The 18,156-nt window shown below is 48.3% G+C and overlaps 1 protein-coding gene across 1 annotated transcript in view; it reads right to left on the reverse strand.

The window, feature by feature from the left end:
* Positions 1–13,404, reverse strand: part of CPZ (carboxypeptidase Z) — a 42,491-nt gene extending 29,087 nt beyond the window's left edge. Inside the window, exon 1 of the mRNA XM_068149649.1 lies at positions 13,187–13,404. Within this exon, the coding sequence (XP_068005750.1) occupies positions 13,187–13,403 (217 nt within the window). The 5' untranslated portion in view covers position 13,404. The remainder of the gene's footprint in view (positions 1–13,186) is intronic.
* Between the last annotated feature and the right edge of the window lie 4,752 nt (positions 13,405–18,156).

Raw genomic sequence — 18,156 nt, forward strand, 5'->3', positions numbered from 1 at the left:
ACCACAGTTGTCCCAGTTTCTTGCTTGGACCTCCTGGTTCTTCCAGTAGCCAACTCTTGAGATCACAGCATCATACAGAATCACCAAGGTTGGAAGAGACCTCAAGGATCATCGAGTCCAACCTGTCACCACAGACCCCATGACTAGACCATGGTACCAAGTGCCACGTCCAATCCCCTCTTGAGCACCTCCAGGGATGGTGACTCCACCACCTCCCTGGGCAGCACATTCCAATGCCTAACAGCTCTCTCAGTGAAGAACTTTCTCCTCACCTCAAGCCTTCTCCAGTGTCTTCAATATCCAGCCCAGGATGACAGCAGCTCAAACACTCTGCTTCCACATCTTTTGTGTTGTCCATTGCTGGTTCATCTGGAAGTGTTCAAGGCCAGGGTAGACAGGGCCTTGAGCAACCTGGTCTAGCAGGAGGTGTCCCTGCCCATGGCAGGGGGTTGAAACTAGGTGATCTTTAAGGTGCCTTCCAACCCACAGCATTCTATGAATCTATGACCTTTCTTCCCCATCCTATCTCTAACAACTGAATTTTAAAATCCATTTAATAGCAGTATGAAACTAATTATTTCCCTCCCCAACTACTGTCCATGGGAAAGCTTTTCCAAAAGCTTGCTCCTCCAATGGCTAGAAATTGTCATTGATTTCCCTACAAGAGTATTTGTGGCCAGTTTCCATCCATGTGGTGTTGTGCCAGCATTGTCCTTTAGCTTAGGCAGCTCTCTGCACTCCCTGGTGCACTCTGCCATGTGTTTGCAGACAGCAGTCAGACCCCCTTAGCTTTTGATTCATTTGGCTAAATGAATGAAGCTTTCTTGAAGGAATATGGTTTGATGAGCCAGGAGAGGTCTCTTTTTCCTCCTGCAGCCAATGATTTGACATTGCACTTCTTCAATTTTGGCAACTAAAGCAAAATGTTGTGAGCTAGAAATGGGTAGATTCAGATTGGATGTCCGGAAGAAGTTCTTCCCCATGAGGGTGGTGAGACACTGGCACAGGTTGCCCAGGGAGGTGGTGGAAGCCTCATCCCTGGAGGTTTTTAAGGCCAGGCTGGATATGACTCTGAGCAACCTGATCTAGTGTGAGGTCTCCCTGGCCATGGCAGGGGGGTTGGAACAAGATGATCCTTGAGGTCCCTTCCAACCCTAACAATTCTATGATTCTATCAAGGTATCAGAGTGGTTCAATCACTATAGGCAAGCTTTGTAAACAACAGGTATGCTTTGCTTGTGAGGTATATGGGATTAGGCTGTGTTGCTTTTTATTCCAGCTGTCACTCTGGGGACAGGCATCTAACTGCACAGAACCATGGAATCATTTCACTTGGAAATAACCTTTAAGATTGACTCCAACCATCGAGCTGAACAATGCCATGGACAATAAACCATGTCTCAAAGTGCCACAGATTTGTTGAACACCTCCAGCGATGGTGACTCCACCACTTCCATGGGCAGCTTGTTCCAATGCCTGACCACTATTTCTGTGCAGAAATTGTTCCTAATATCCAGCTTAAACCTCCCCTGTCACAGCTTGAGGCCATTTCCTCTCATTCTATAACTTGAGACTAGGGAGGAGGAGCCCAAATCCCACCTGGCTCCAACCTCCTTTATGATAGTTGTAAGGAGGAGCCCAAATCCCACCTGGCTCCAACCTCCTTTATGATAGTTGTAAGGAGGAGACCAAATCCCACCTGGCTCCAACCTCCTTTATGATAGTTGTAAGGAGCTAAAAGGTCTCCTCTCAGTGTCTTCTTCTCCAGCCTGAACAATCCTGATTTTCTGAGCTCCTCACTCAGTGAGTGGAGCATTTGTCCTTGCAACACCAAATTCCTTATGCTTTCTTTTCCCCCCTCCCTACTCAGAGAAGTCTAAACTTCCACTGCTGGCATTGTTGTTTAAATGTAATCATCTCTGTATGTGTTGTTAATGAGCTGATCATTCTGTAGCCAAAACAAAATCCTTGACTGAGAACAAGATTTTATCTTGGAGGGAGACACTGAATTGGAAATGAGTCTGGTTCTATATTATGATTTGTCACTGTTCCACATTACCTCATAAAATAAATGTGGGACCCAAACTAGCAGAAGCAGCCCACCTTCAGCACCAGCGTGGTCTGGTAAGCAGCAAGCTGGAAGAACTTCATCCTGGTTTGGTACCTTATGCTAATAGCAATTAGCATAATTAATAGGGGCTTTCATTAAAGGGTTGCAGTGTTCCCCCCAGGCACAATCCCCTCAGTGAGTTAAGAAGTTCAGGGCAGTTCTGAAAAAGCTTCATCTCAGCCAGATACTGCCTGGAGTTCTACATCTGGGGGTAATCAGGGAACAGCAGTTTGTACAGTGCTGGCTGGGACAGAGCAAGGAGTCAGCTCTTGGTTAAGAGCTCCAGCAGTCACTCGTGCTGATAAAGCCACATCTCACTACCTCCTTGAAGCTGGACAGTCTTGGGTCCTAATGCCATCACACTCACAACTTCTGAGGCCTTGGACACAAGTCTGGAGCCAGCCAAATGTTCCATGCAGAGGGGCAAAGCTGGTGTGGATGGGACCAGGTTGGGTTCAGCCACATCCCAGTGAGCAGAGTGACACTTTCTCTGGTCATCACTAGGGCTGTTAGCACTGAGTCCCCTCCAATACCTTGAAGAGTGGTTAAGAAATATTTCACAGAACCATAGAATCATCTCAGTTAGAAAAGCCCTCTAAGATCATCAAGTCCAACCATCAATCCAGCACCACTCTGGCCACTAAACCATGTCCCACAGTGCCACGTCCACACCTCCAGGGCTGGTGACTCCACCACCTGCCCAGGCAGCCTGTTCCAATGCCTGACCACTCTTGCAGGAAAGAAAATTTTCCTAATCTCCAACCTAAAAGCACTTTTCCTGTTCTCCTGAGCAGAAGATGACTGTATTGTGGCTATTGCTTTAGACCAGAGGGTCCTGTGTGATAAGCAAAGCTCTTCATGGGTTCATCTGGGTTGTATCAAGGGCCTTGCAGCAACTCCTCATTGTTCCTCAAAGGTAAGAGGCATTTGTGACCAAGCTACCAATGTCCTTTCTGTTTGTGTCTCCGGCATGCACTGATCAAATAACAAACCTGGGGCACCTACCCTCTTCCACACTGCTGGGGCTGTGCAGGAGTGCTACTGCCATCAGTCAGCTTGTTACGTGGCACAGACCTGTTCCCTTCCTATTCTGCTTATTCAGCTGGAGCAAAAAGGGACTCTGGCAACATGCTGGAACAAGCAGAGGAAAACCTAAAGGAAAAGGCAGCTGGCAAGGTCTGGGCATGGTGCTGCTGCTTCCCTCCACTCTGATTCTCTGAGCAGCAGCAGTTTTGCTGTGTTTAGCAGATGTTTCTTTCTGCCCAGCTGGCCAGGAGAGGTGTTGGGAAGCAACGGATAGCTGGTGGAAGAGAGGTGGAATTTCCCTAAGTCATATGCTGGAGCTGGGTTCACAAGAGGACTGGAGCATTTTATGAGCAGAAGTAGGTGCAGGCACAGCAGAGGTAAAGTCAGCTCTGGTTTCAGACTGTCAGCTACCTGGCATCCACATCATGTAGAAGGTAGAGGCAACCTGTTAAGCAGCATCTCCATCATTTTTCAGAAGTCCTGGCTCACTGGAGAGGTCCCAGAACACTGGAAGCTGGCCAGCATGGTGCCCATCCACAAGAAGGGTCGGTTGGATGAGCCAGGGAATCACAGACCTGTCAGTCTGACCTCAGTGCCAGGCAAGATCATGGAACAGGTCATCCTGAGTGCAATCACACAGCACTTACAGGATGGCCAAGGGATCAGGCCCAGTCAGCATGGATTTAGGAAGGACAGGTCCTGCCTCTCCAACCTGATCTCCTCCTATGACCAGCTGACTGCCTGGTGGATGTGGGGCAGGCTGTGGATGTAGTCTACCTGGACTTCAGCAAGGCTTTTGACACTGTCCCCCACAGCAAACTGCTGGCCAAGCTGTCAGCCCATGGCTTGGACAGGAGCACTCTGAGCTGGGTTAGGAACCGGCTGGAGGGCTGTGCCCAGAGAATGGTGGTGAATGGTGCCACATCCAGCTGGCAGCCCGGCACTAGTGGTGTGCCCCAAGGATCAGTGCTGGGCCCCATGCTCTTTAATATCTTTATTGATGATCTGGATGAGGGTATTGAGTCCATCATCAGTAAATTTGCAGACAACACCAAGGTGGGGGCAGGAGTTGATCTGCTGGAGGGTAGAGAGGCTCTGCAGAGGGACCTCGACAGGCTGGACAGATGGGCAGAGTCCAACGGTATGAGCATGGCTACTAACAAAGACGCTGGTTGAAGAGGACAGGGGGTTTTATGAATGAGGAACCCAACTCTGTAAACACCTTTCCCATGGCAACTGCAGTTGTTTATCTCAGTATTTGATAAGCAAGGGCGATTCTTCAACACAGGATAAAGCATTAACACTACTTTTGATCCAGGATGCCCCTCACAAACTCAGCTACCAGGACTCACTCACTGGCAGCAGAACAGACTGCTCCCTCCTGCAACATTAACCTAGATCTAAGTTTAGGCTTAGACCTAAGCCTCACATTTTTGCAGCACACCATGCTGTTTTCTCTCTGTCTCTGCCAGAGACACCTATGCAGCTTCTTCTGCCATCTCCAAGGCAAACTCTGCCCAAACTGCAACACTTCTCTCCACCACAGCCCCATGCAAGCTGCCATGTGACTGATGTATCAGTCACATCCTTCTTATAACCTGCCAGCAGAGAAACAGCTTGAGCTAGAAGGTTATCAGGAGTTAACTCACTTAAGAGCAAGAGAGAAAAAGTCTCTCAACTGCTTTGCTTTATAGCAAGTCTGAGGTGCATACAAGTGCTGATGTGGTGGTTGGACTCTTCCTGTGTCTCCTAACGCCAATGCTTGTGTATGTTTTGGAGGATGCAGCTCTGCAGGGGCCAGGGATAACTCTCCAGCATGTGTACTTCAATAAGTAAGTGTGGATGCACGTAGCTGGGTCAGAGCTTGCCAGCCTGGAGAGCAGGCAGCAGGAAACTCTCTGAGGTCAGCTCCCGTGCTATAGCCACAAGCTCTGCTCCTAGAGCCCTGCAGACGTGGGTCTGGGTCTGGGTCTCTGCACACAGATGACCAGGACATCCCTGTCCCCACCCAGTACAGCTCCTTTGGTCAAAGCTCTGGTAATCTCAAAGGTATTCAGTTTTCCAGGTCTCCAGATTAACTTGGAAGCCTTCAGCTGCTGCTGCTTCTGTGCTTGACAGAGCCCAAACCTCTTCCTCTTTTTTGAGCAGAGGCTTCCCTGGGCTCAGCAGACAGCACTGCATTCTCTCCTAGTCCTATCTGTGGACAGCTTGGTACAGAGGGACCTTTTTCTTCCTGACCCAGAGCAGCCTTTTCCATTTCTTTATGTTTATTTTTGTGCTTTAGCTATTCCAGCAGAGCTACAAAAGCCCTTTCAGTAGCACCGCTGCTATTTAGGATTATGGATAAAGTGGCTTACTGAAGAGGGGAAAACCATTTCAAGCTTTCTGAGCCCTCTCAATAATATACATTTCTGGTTTTCATTTGCAAAGCCAAGCTTGAAAATCTACAATGCAGCACACACACATTTCACTGCCAAGCTTACATTTTTTCCCCTTGATGATTCAGCACTGCAAGAAGAAAGCTGCTGTGATTAACCCTAACCCAGACAATGGAGCTCAGCAGCTACTTTCAGTGCCACAGCTTGGCCACTTGCCCTTTCCAAAGCAAAGCCAGCAGGAACTTGTGTGCTTGAGGAGATGAAATGAGCCCAAGGGCCAGTCTTAATTTCAAAATATCTCAGTCATTCAGTGAGGTTTATCCAAGCACATTGTTATGACTGACAGATTGAACAAGATTAAATAATTCATCTTGCACAACCAGCACACCCCCTACCAGCTTGCTGGGTTTCTTACACCGCTATCTTAATCTGGAGGACATGTGTACTCACTTCAGTCTGCTAATAGTCAAACTCTTTGCTTCTCCAAATAAAGCATTGCATATTCTGATCATATTTGTGCCACTCTCCTTGTGGCTGCAGACAGCTCAAGTCAGTCTTTGCAATGGTCATCTGCCTTGCAACACTAAAGAGGCAAAGCTCAATACCAAAAGAAATCTCAAACTGCTGTACTCCCCCAGTTTGCAAAGCACTGCAACAAGACCTGCAAATGGCAAAACACAGCCTGCCTCTGAAGCTAGTTCCTGGCCACAGCATGAGGACAAAAGCAGGACCAGAATCAAAATCGTCAGAAAGAAGGTGTAGGAGGAATGTAGAAGTAAAGGGAGTAGTGGCAGAGGTTGGCTAGGGGAGGAAGTGATGGAGCAGGAAGCCCAGGAGAGAAGGCATCTGCATGGCTAAGGCATACATGCAGGGGCAGAATTGAAGATCCCCAGCTACAGAGAAGGAACTTCAGGAAAACAGAGAGGAGTGAGTGCAACAATCAGCCCCCACGGTTAACTGCTTTTCCTGGATACACCAAAGCTTTTGTGAGTAGAGGACTGAATTCCTGCTACCAACCTTCCACTCCAGCAGTTACTGTAACTGCCCCAGGGGAGAGATGTGTTTGCAAAGAGGCAGAAGCAGAATGCAGGAGCCTCACAGGAGCTCAGTTCTGGCTCTGATCCCTCACATGAGGAAGATTGAAAGCACCTGAAAGAGATTAATGCCTAATCTGCCTTCACTTTGCCCAGCAAGATCACAGCAGGAAGACCAAAGCCACTGTTTCCCCTTAATCAGCCTTCTTCCTAACCCACCTGCTGCCTGGCTTTTGGTTCAACACCTGTTTTTATGGGATTAGGGGTTTATTGAAGGTATTCCCACAGCAATGACACTGCAGCTGGCTCTTCCAGGACTGTTTCTCTCGCAGAACTGGCCCAGAGCCTGCAAGAAGATGCTGCAGCTCTCCCATGGGTGACAGAGTCTATACAACCAGCAGACCGCAGGTCAAAGTCTGTGCAGATGCACACCAAGACCTGCCACACAGATCAAAGCCAGCTTCACGGGTGGCCAGGACTTCTCCCTTGTCTGGAATATCCAGATGCAATTCAAATATGGTTGCAGCTGTGGAAGCCTAAAAGAACTGATGAAGAGCAGTTCTATCTGCCTGCCTGTCCCCACTGCCTGTCTTGGTGCCTCTAGTGACAGGACCCCCACTCTGTCTCTGTGTCTCTGGAGGTGTTCAACAAATCTGTGGCACTTTGAGACATGGTTTATTGTCCATGGCATTGTTCAGATCGATGGTTGGAGTCGATCTTAAAGGTCCTTTCCAAATTAAAGCTGTGTCTCTGGCCAGTAACTGCTGCTCTAGGGAGTCCTCCCAGCTGAAAATCCATAATTCCCCTCAAAAGAAAAATAAAAGCCACTAAATGCTTCTATTTAGGCCTCAGCTGAGATCTTTTCCAAGTTGTGAGGGGAAAGCCCACTGACAGAAACCCAAACACAACAAAGACAGTGGCAGTGACAACGAAATGCCCCAGCGGCTGTCAGATTGGCTGCAGGCTTGCTGGGCTGCACATGTGGCTAGGCTGCTGCTGAACATGCATACACTGTGCACCAAGATGATCTGGAGATCATGTCTGGTCAGTGAGGGAAGGAGAAATCAGCTCAGATCTGGAGGATGCTGGTGTTAGAACAACAGCAGGGTTGAGACAGTGGAATAAGTCAGGAAACCTCTGCAACTATCACCTAAAGAATCACATTTTTGTCAGAGTGACTGGAGATGGGTGAAAACATTTACTGGGCTGGCAGCCTGGAGCTGTGATGACTCCAGGGCTTTACTTTGTGACCATATAACTAAGTTCTCACTGTTTAAGGACACAACAATCTCTAAGTGCTTTGGCCAACAGAAGCTTACCTTTGAGTAAGGTCAGGTCTGTTGGATGCCACGGGAGAGAGGATCATGTCTGACAAATTGAGGCTTTCATCTTTGGTGCTACAACCCTCCCAAGAACCTTTGCCAAGACACCCTTTAAATATGGTCTGTGCAAGCCCCTAGCATAACTCTGCCTTTTCATCAGTTTGGATGTATGAGGGCTGTAGCAATTAACAACACATCTGGTTCCTCTACAGGTAGTTGAGCTTCAGCCAAATGTGGTATTTTTATATCACAGAAGATTGGCAGTTAATTCAGCAGCCTGGATTGAAATCTGTGCCTTGATCTCATGTTATCTCCTAGATAAGATGTCCTGCTATAACCCTCTAAAACTGACATGGTGCCAATTGCAGCAATGGAGTTACAAGAGGATAGAGAAGGGGATTGAAATGTCAGGTTTACTTCTGCAATGGGTAGACCAACCCTGTCCTTAAACTCCATGGATCTATTACAGCTGGGAAGGTGACTCTGTCCAAACAAGACTCAGCACTCAAAGCCCTTAGTCATAAAAGCCCAGCAAAGAGATCAGGGCATGACCCACCAGCTTCAAACACCAAGTTCACAACATGATAGGTGCCTTCTGTGGGGTTTCTGCATCCTCAGTCCCAGCTACAACGATGACATCTCAGAGAGCCAAGGTTTAGTAGTCATGAGGTCTTGGGTGACAGGTTAGAATGGGAAGGGAAGGGAAGGGAAGGGAAGGGAAGGGAAGGGAAGGGAAGGGAAGGGAAAGGGAAGGGAAGGGAAGGGAAGGGAAGGGAAGGGAAGGGAAGGGAAGGGAAGGGAAGGGAAGGGAAGGGAAGGGAAGGGAAGGGAAGGGAAGGGAAGGGAAGGGAAGGGAAGGGAAGGGAAGGGAAGGGGAAGGGAAGGGAAGGGAAGGGAAGGGAAGGGAAGGGAAGGGAAGGGAAGAGAAGGGAAGAGAGGGAAGAGGAAGAGAAGGAAGAGAAGGAAGAGAAGAGAAGAGAAGAGAAGAGAAGAGAAGAGAAGAGAAGAGAAGAGAAGAGAAAGAGAAGAGAAGAGAAGAGAAGAGAAGAGAAGAGAGAAGAGAAGAGAAGAGAGAAGAGAAGGAGAAGAGAAGAGAAGAGAAAGAGAAGAGAAGAGAAGAGAAGAGAAGAGAAGAGAGAGAAGAGAAGAGAAGAGAAGAGAAGAGAAGAGAAGAGAAGAGAAGAGAAGAGAAGAAGAAGAGAAGAGAAGAGAAGAGAGAAGAGAGAAGAGGAGAAGAGGAGAAGAGAATTAACCAGGTTGGAAAAGACCTTTGAGATCAAGTCCAACCTATCATCCAACACCATCTGATCAAGTAAACTATGGCACCAAGCACCCCATCCAGTCTCTTCCTAAACACCTCCAGTGATGGTGACTCCACCACCTCCCTGGGCAGCACATTCCAAAGGCCAATCTCTCTTTCTGGGAAGAACTTCTTCTAACCTCCAGCCTAAACCTCCTCTGGCACAGCTTGAGACTGTGTCCTCTTGTTCTGGTGCTGGTTGCCTGGGAGAAGAGACCAACCCCCTTCTGGCTACAACCTCCCTTCAGGTAGTTGTAAAGAGCAAGAAGGTCTCCCCTGAGCTTCCCCTTGTCTTGGGTTTCACTAGGAAACAAGCATTGGAAATGCCCACAGCAGGTGAACTCATGGTCAGGTGCCATGAAGCTGGGGTCAGAGTGAAGCTCATGGAAGCAAGTGGCTTTTCCCCTTTTACTTGGCAAAACCCATGGCATGCTATGGCGATGGGAATGGCAGGGAGGGTGAGGAGGGAAGTACAGCATCTATGTCAGCTTAACTTTGCAGAAGACTATCAGTTGTGCTCAGTGCCATCACAAATTCTATTCTGGGCTCCAAAAGAAATAGAGTGCCTGCCCACGATGCCCCGGTGGGTTGTCCCTCCCCAGCTCACCACCACATACCTCCCACTCCCTCCCAGCGCCAGTGGTTAAACTCTGAGACCCTCAGGATGGGACAACGGCTGGCTCAGGAGCAGAGATTGCCAGGAAACTGGGAAAGACCAAGGTGCTTGTGACAGCAGAAGTCTCGGAGGTGACAGCCACACCAGCCAGGGCTACCCCGGGAGCAGTGCTCCAGCTTCTCCCACACCTGCACGGCTTGAAAGCAAACATCTCCAATCCTCAGCAGAGACACCTAACAGGCTAGACAGTGAACCCCAAACACCTTTCACATGCCGGAGCAGGGAGCAGGGGAATAGCAAAAGGCTCTGGCATCCCTTGGGGCGTCTAAAGCCAGCCCAGCTCGGGTGCCAGCCCAGCTCGGGTGCCAGCCCAGCTCGGGTGCCTGCCCAGCAGCAGTCTGTACCAGCCGAGGAGCCCACACGGTGGCACCACAGACGGCGCCGGAGGCAGCGCCGCGGTGCCCGCTGCCGCCCGCTGCCCCCCGGACTGATACCGGGGCTCGGGTGTACCCTTCCCGCTCAGCCTATAACCCCGAGAGGTTCCCACACCGTGTACATTGGCTCCAGAAGTCCCCAGCCAGGCAGTCTGTGATCATGAGTGATCTGGAGAAGGTTTTATCGCTGTTATTTTGCAGTCTGACCCCTGGTAGCATCTTAATGGTAGAGCTGGCCCCAGCTGCAAGGAAAGTCATCTGCTTTTAGGATTTCAAAGCATGTGACTTCGGCCTGCTTCTACTTGGGGTTCTTTTTGTTGCCAGTGCTGGAGAAACGCTGCATTTAACTAATCACCGCTGGAATGCATCAGCCAGCAGCAGAGACATTGCACAACTCAGATAAAACAAGAACCTGTTCTATCAACTCCCTCCACCAAGAAGCTGGCCACTTTTCAAGGGAGACATTCTAAGCTGTGTTTTCCTCACCCAGACTAGGGGCTGAGAGGCCTGTAAAACTCATCAGGATCCATAGGTGCTGCCTTGCAATGGGACAATGTAGCATCTTACCACTAAGGGGGGGGACGGTGGCTTACTGGCTCACCAGGAGGATAGGACACAGCTGGAGAGAAAGGATCTGCCCTCTCCCAGTGCAGGTTCCCAGCTGCTGCTCAGAGAGCTCCCCACACAGCGTGCTGCCTTACTGTGGGGTGACAGCAATCATCTCTGTATTACTCTGAACAGAAAAGCACAAAACATTCTGTAAGGATCTGGGGATTGCAAAGTATGTTTCATTTGTGTTTCTTATTAAAATTAAAAGGGGGAAAAAAATAACAAGGCAAAATGAGTCACAGAAGAGCAAATATCACCAAGAAGGCCAAGCAGCCTGCAGAAACCAGCTCCAGCTTGGCTGGGAGTTAGACAGTGGCACTGCTTCCCACTCCCAGTGTCTCCTGCATGAGCAGCTCCAGGCTGCTCTCCTCCCACAGGGCACCACAGGTCTGGCCACTGGGATCCACCAAGGGCTGCACAAAGGATCCCAAAACAGGGGAGAACTCCCCCTGAACTCCCCCTGCTACTGCTGAAGACACCACCTGCTGCTCTGGATGCTGAGAGGAGATTTTTGCAAGGTCTATTTGTCAATGCTTGCAGCACCACATTCCCTTTCTTTTCATGTAGCCTGACCTGACCTTATCTCACCTTTGGAAAAGGAAGACCTTTGAGAAGCCTGCCAGGTCTCTCACAGTCCAAGCTTCTGCTTTACTCCCTGGTCCAACATCCCTCAGGTCTTCTCTCATAGTCCAAGCTTCTACTTTATTCCCTGGTCCAACATCCCTCAGGTCTTCTCTCATAGTCCAAGCTTCTACTTTATTCCCTGGTCCAACATCCCTCCAGTGTCAAGTGTGTCCCTTTCTCACGCTGCATACCACATAGTGATGATGAGAGCTCACTTTCCCTACCAGAAGCCATCCCACTAGGGCCACATTTAGCAGTCCAGTCCCATCACATCCAAGATGTATTTTCATGCCCTGCCTGTCCTCCTGCCTTCCCCTAAAGACACCATGCTTGCCAAAGCACACAAACCCCTTTGATGCTCCCCACACTTGTGGTTTCTAGGCTTAATGCCCCACAGCAAGACTTTGATCAGCTGGAACTGGAGCAGAATCATACCTTGCAGAGAAAGGGCAGGCTGCAAATCACACAGCCCCTTCCTGTAACTGGCTGGAAATAGTCTACAACACGTCTCTTTGTGCAGCTTTATCCAAAAATAAAATCCCTTTAGGCTGTGGTAGACCTCACTTTGATGTTGGTGGGAAGAGCACTCTCAAATTATAGGCAGCACACAGCACATGGGCTGTGTTGTGCAGCAGTTGAAGGCCAGGGACTGCCTATGGCTTATATTTAAGCCCTGAAAAACAGCTGAATTTCCTTGGGTAACATTCAGGTCAGTGTCAGGCTAACTTATCCCTTCCTATACTCCCTTAAAATAAATATTCTTTTTCTGAAGAATGTTAAGTTTGAACCTTCTGAAGATAGTTTTGCTCAAACAGACTTTGTCACTGCACTGGAGTTCATCCCTCCATTGTCACCATGTAAATGTAATTTAAGCCCACTTTGTTAAAATAGTAATAAGGAGGAGAGGGGGGGAAAAAAATCAGGTCTTTTAAAGAGATACTGTTCAAATTTGGGATTAGCCAAAGGGGTCCCTGACCCAAAAGCTTCCAGTTTGTTTAGCAGCATGTTCCTGCCTAACCTTTGATGGGTAAATCTGCTTTTCCAGCTGATCAACTCACACAAATTCCATATTGCTTATAGCAAGTGAAAACACACCCTACAGCTGCCAGAGCCCAATAAATCTGCTCATACTTTGGACTTGAAATAAGTGACCTAAAGCTAAATGTAAGGAGGAGATTATTTCCTTAAGCAGAGAAGCACACAGGAGGTCAAAAGTTCATCTCCTTGCAATCTGACCACCGCATTCCTCGAAGGCAAGGCTCTCGGAGATGGGGCAAATCCTCTCCAGCTTTCATGCTAACAAGGGTGATCCTGCTGACTGGGAACTCCATGAACTGGCAGAAAGACACATCTACACATGTCCTTAACAGACACTGATGGGGACATGTTACGTTCCCTCACATCACAGATCTTTTTTACTGTTGCAGAGCCACATCACCTCCTGCCTTCCCAACCTCGCTTCCCAAGCACAATCCCAGTTCCATCACTGGCCCTCTGTAGAATTCCAGAGCAGACCCCCTTGTCTCTAGGGGACAGTGACAGCTCCTGCCTCCATCACTTCAAATCACAGAATCATTTTGGCTGGAAAAGACCACTGAGGTCATGGAGTCCAACCTAAGACCACTACAGCCATTAAACCATGTGCCGGAGTGCCAGCTGGAGCCCTTTACACTGCTCATCTCCAGAAGAAGGAAGGGAAGAAGAAGGAGGACTTTTGGGTTGGTTAGCCTTACCTAGGGTCTCCTGGCCAGTTTCACAGCGGGGTGCTGCCTCGGTGGCCCTAAGCAGCCCACCAAGGAGGAGCAGAAGCCTGAGGACCATGCTGGAGCCCCTTGCAGAGCAGCGCAGTGATGTGGCACTCTGGGTCTGCTGAAGCAACTCCTCGCTGGGAGCCTCAGAGCGGCTCTGGCTCTCGGAGCTGCAGAGGAAATCAGTGCACAGGGAGGGCATGCCCACGTCTCACTGTGTGCAGTCCAGGCGTCAGATTTCAACGAGCATTGGAGCTGGGAAAGCCAAAGGCTTGGAGGCAGAGGGAGGAGGAAGGAGCTCCCCCCTCCCCTCTGCCTCCAGCCCGTCTCTCTCTTGCAGCCTGGTTTACAATTCCGTAAACAGTTCGAGCAGAGAGGTCCCTGCAGGGCCGTGCCTGCTGCTCCTCAGCCATCGCTCCCGCGCCGGGGGTCTTCACACGGAGGTTTTCCCGAGGGACATGGGACCTTCTCTAAGTGTCTTCCTAAAGCCCAGAGCCTGGGGAGAGCAGCGATGGAGGAAGAGCCAGAGAAGAGCAAACACTCGAAAGCAACATTCCTCCCCAGGAACGATATTTCACAACCCTCTCAGCTGCAAGCTGAGAGCAGAACACAACAGTGAAGGGACTCCAAGCTGCATCCCCTCCAGCACAGTGAGAATGGAAACCCCCAAACAGCCACCAGGACTCCCCTCTGCGTGCTCCTCCTGAGCATTTTGGTTAAGATCCAGTTTCCAGAAGCAACCCTGCAGGGGAAGTAGCCTTTTCTGTTTGCCCTTTTGAATACACAAAACAGCCTCACAACTGTAGCTAAGATCCCAGAACAGTAGCTCAGGATGATAAATCTATATTAAATTGGTGATTTAGGGTTTTTTCCCAGTGCCTTTGGCGTTGTTTTATTTGTTTGGGGGTTTGGGGTTGGTTGGTTTTGGCTTGGGTTGGTTTGTTTGGTTTAGTTGCTCATTTGATGGGTTTTGTTTGGTGGTTTTGTTTGGGGGTTGAGTTTGGTTTGACTTGGGTGGTTTCTTGTTTGTGTTTTGGGGTTGGGGTTGGTTTTGTTTGGTTAGTTGGCTTTTTGTCTGGTTGGCTGGTTTTGTTGTTGCTGCAGGGGTGTTTTGGGGGAGGAGAGGGTGTCAGGGCAATATGCCTTGTGTGGTTTTATTCCTGCACAGCAGGTGTGGTGCTTGACTTTGTCAGGATGTGAACTTCTCATTTCTTACCTATACACCTAAAAAACACCCCAAAACACAACCCCATATCACAAGAAAATAACTTTTTTCTTCTAGAATCTAGTTCAAAATAGACCAAAGCAGGTGTAGTTAGGAAGGAGTTGGTCTCTTCTCCCAGGCAACCAGCACCAGAACAAGAGGACACAGTCTCAAACTGTGTCAGGGGAAGTTTAGGCTGGAGATGAGGAGAAAGTTCTTCACTGAGAGAGTTATTAGGCATTAGAATGAGCTGCTCAGGGAGGTGGTAGAATCACCATCCATAGAGGTGTTCAAGAGGGGATTGGATGTGGCACTTGTTGCCATGGTTTAGTCATGAGGTCTGTGGTGACAGGTTGGACTTGATGATCTTTGAGGTCTCTTCCAACCTTGGTGATTCTGTGATTCTGTGATCCTTCCAGGCACTGTATGTTCCTTGGAGGACAAATAGCTGCTTGCACAGGAGAGCAGAATAGAATTAGAATAGAATAGAATTAGAATAGAATAGAATAGACCAGACCAGATTGGAAGAGACCTTCAAGATCATCATGTCCAACCTATCATCCAACACACCTAATCAACTAAACCATGGCACCAAGCACCCTATCAAGTCTCCTCCTGAACACCTCCAATGATGGTGACCCCACCACCTCCTTGGGCAGCCCATTCCAATGGGCAATCACTCTCTCTATGTGAAACTTCCTCCTAACCTCCAGCCTAAACCTCCCCTGGCACAGCCTGAGACTGTGTCCTCTTGTTCTGGTACTGGTTGCCTGGGAGAAGAGACCAACTTCTGCCTGTCTACAACCACCCTTAAGAATCAGTCCTTGCAGTTAGAGCACCACTGGCTCAGAGCAGTTATGGGGCTGTATGAGAATAGAATAGAATAGAATAGAATAGAATAGAATAGAATAGAATAGAATAGAATAGAATAGAATAGAATAGAATAGAATAGAATAGAATAGAATAGAATAGACCAGACCAGACCAGGTTGGAAGAGACCTTCAAGATCATGGAATTGAATAACACACACACACTATAGGGAACACACTATAGAGGCTGACAGGGCAGGAAAGATCTCAGAAAGAATTGATTACTTTTGGTATTTGGAAGAGGTTACACTGTTAGATGGATTAGGAACCTATCAGATGGATTAGGAAGCTCAGCAGTAATGACTTCAAGGGAGGGTGGTTCCTCTTGCCTCCAGGGTCTTCTTACGGAGACTGCAGTGTGTGCCCTAAGAGTAAACAGCACCAAAGTCCAGCAGGGTTCAAAGAACAAACTTCTAAGGATAAGAATATTATTAAGCTGCCCTTTTTTCTGTCCTAATTACACAGCAGCATGCCTGGGCCTTCAAACAAAAATGTACAGCACAAGGAAGGTGCACTTGGTTCTGAGAGTTATCTGGGTAAGGAATATTGAGTAGAAGAGAATAAACAACAAGAGAAATGACAAATGAAGCCCACAGACACTCAGGAGTGAACGAGCAGGTGATGTTCTGCTAATCCTGACTACACCAAATGGGACTGGCAGCAGGTATTGCACAGATGCATGCCCAAAACCTACAAGGCATTAAAAGCAGCTAGGGAAGGGGTGGCTGGGACTAGAGGGATTTCCCTACCTCCTCCTTTTTCAGTTCTGGGCTTTACTAAATCTTGTAGGCTTTCCAGGGAGTTGACATCAAGCTCTGGCTTAGGCTTAAATATGATCTATTTGCCCCAGTTCCAACAGAGTTTTCAAAAATACCAAATCCCAGAATGATGAGCAGATGAAGCAGCATCAGCTGGCTTTAATCATTTGCACTTGAGTCACTACACCAAAGTTAATAGTTTTAGTAGTTCCTGTTGCTGACTACCTCTGCCCTGGTCAGACCTTTCTGTTATTCTTCGGTCCACAGTACAGCAGCAATCCAGGAGTCCTCAGGCAGGACTGAGTACCAAGCCTGGTTCATGTCTCTGACAGGTACTCAAAGGAGGATGAAATGCAGTCCATTTAACTTGCATCCTCATGATTCTTATTATGGCCATAAAATTTAGCAGAGGGAGATATCCAACCCAGACTGGTTTTCATTACCTGGCTCTTTTTATTTTGACTCAGCAGATAGGAGATTGAACAAGAAACAGAAGCAATGCTGCCATAGAATCATTTTGGCTGGAAAAGACCTTGGAGACCTTGGAGTCCAACTCTTAAGGCAGCACTGCCAGGTTGCCACTAAACCATGTCCCCTACCACTACAGCTCTGTGGCTTTGAAACCCCCTCCAGGGATGGGGACTCCACCACTGCCCTGGACAGCCTATTCCAGGGCTTGTTGACCCTTTTGGGGTAGGAATTGTTCTTCATGACCTATCCAAACCTCCCTTGGTGCAACTTAAGGCTGTTTTGCTCTTGTCCTAGCACTCGGGGCAGAGAAACTGATCCCTGTTTGGCTCCCACTTCCTTTCAGGGGGTTGTAGAAAGTTGTCTAGATAACTGTTTTCTGAAGGACAGTCAGAGGGCAGATCATAGAATAGAATCACAGAATCATAGAATCAATAAGGTTGGAAAAGACCTCCAAGATCATCAAGTCCAACCTGTCACTCAACACCTCATGACTACTAAACCATGGCACCAAGGGCCACATCCAATCCCCTCTTGAACACCTCCAGGGATGGGGACTCCATCACTTCCCTGGGCAGCACATTCCAATGGCTAACAACTCTCTCTGGGAAGAACTTTCTCCTCAACTTGAGCCTAAACTTCCCCTGGCACAGCTTGAGACTGTGTCCTGTTGTTCTGGTGCTGGTTGCCTGGGAGAAGAGACCAACTCCCTCCTGGCCACAACCTCACTTCAGGTACTTCTAGAGAGCAAGAAGGTCTCCCCTGAGCCTCCTCTTCTCCAGGCTAAGCAACCCCAGCTCCCTCAGCCTCTCCTCACAGGGCTGTGCTCCAAACCCCTCCCCAGTTTTGTTGCCCTTCTCTGGACTCGTTCCAGCAACTCAACTCTTTTCCATGGTTTGTTGATTAGATGGTGTTGGGTGATAGGTTGGACTCGATGATCTCAAAGGCCTTTTCCAACCTGATTAATTCTATTCTATTCTATTCTATTCTATTCTATTCTATTCTATTCTATTCTATTCTATTCTATCCTATTCTATTAAAAAAAATACAAATATTTAAATTCAATGCAAGATGAAATTGGAGTTTAATTGTTGTTTGGTTGCTTGTTTTTAACTATTTTTTAGGGTTTTTGCCATATTTCTTTTCTTCATGCACTGGGAACAAAAGCAAGCAATAAATGTGTAGGTTAACCCCTGCCCAATAGTGTCCCAGGTGCTCCTTTCCTCCCTGGTTAAATATCATGAACCTAAAAGAAAACATTGCAGCTCTTGAGGAAAAAAAAAAAAGAGGTTTCAATGATTTAGATTCCATACAAGTGCTTCAAGTGATAATTAGATTCTGCTTTCATCTTCTGATTTGTCACAGATTAACTAAGTCAATGACCTGCACAATTAGTTGCTTACACCACTTCCAGGTGATCCACAGAACCGATCCTATCATGAGGACACAGTCTCAAGCTGCACCAGGGGAGGTTTAGGCTGGAGGTTAGGAAGAAATTCTTCACAGAGAGAGTGATTGCCCATTGGAATGGGCTGCCTGGGGAGGTGGTGGAGTCACCATCACTGGAGGTGTTTAGGAGGAGACTTGACAGGGTGCTTGGTGCCATGGTTTAGCTGTTTAGGTGGCGTTGGGTGATAGGTTGGATGCGATGATCTT

Source organism: Melanerpes formicivorus, unplaced genomic scaffold, assembly GCF_026170545.1.
Source record: "Melanerpes formicivorus ecotype bairdi unplaced genomic scaffold, bMelFor1.0.p_v2 SCAF_18, whole genome shotgun sequence".
In the NCBI taxonomy this organism is placed as follows: Eukaryota; Metazoa; Chordata; class Aves; order Piciformes; family Picidae; genus Melanerpes; species Melanerpes formicivorus.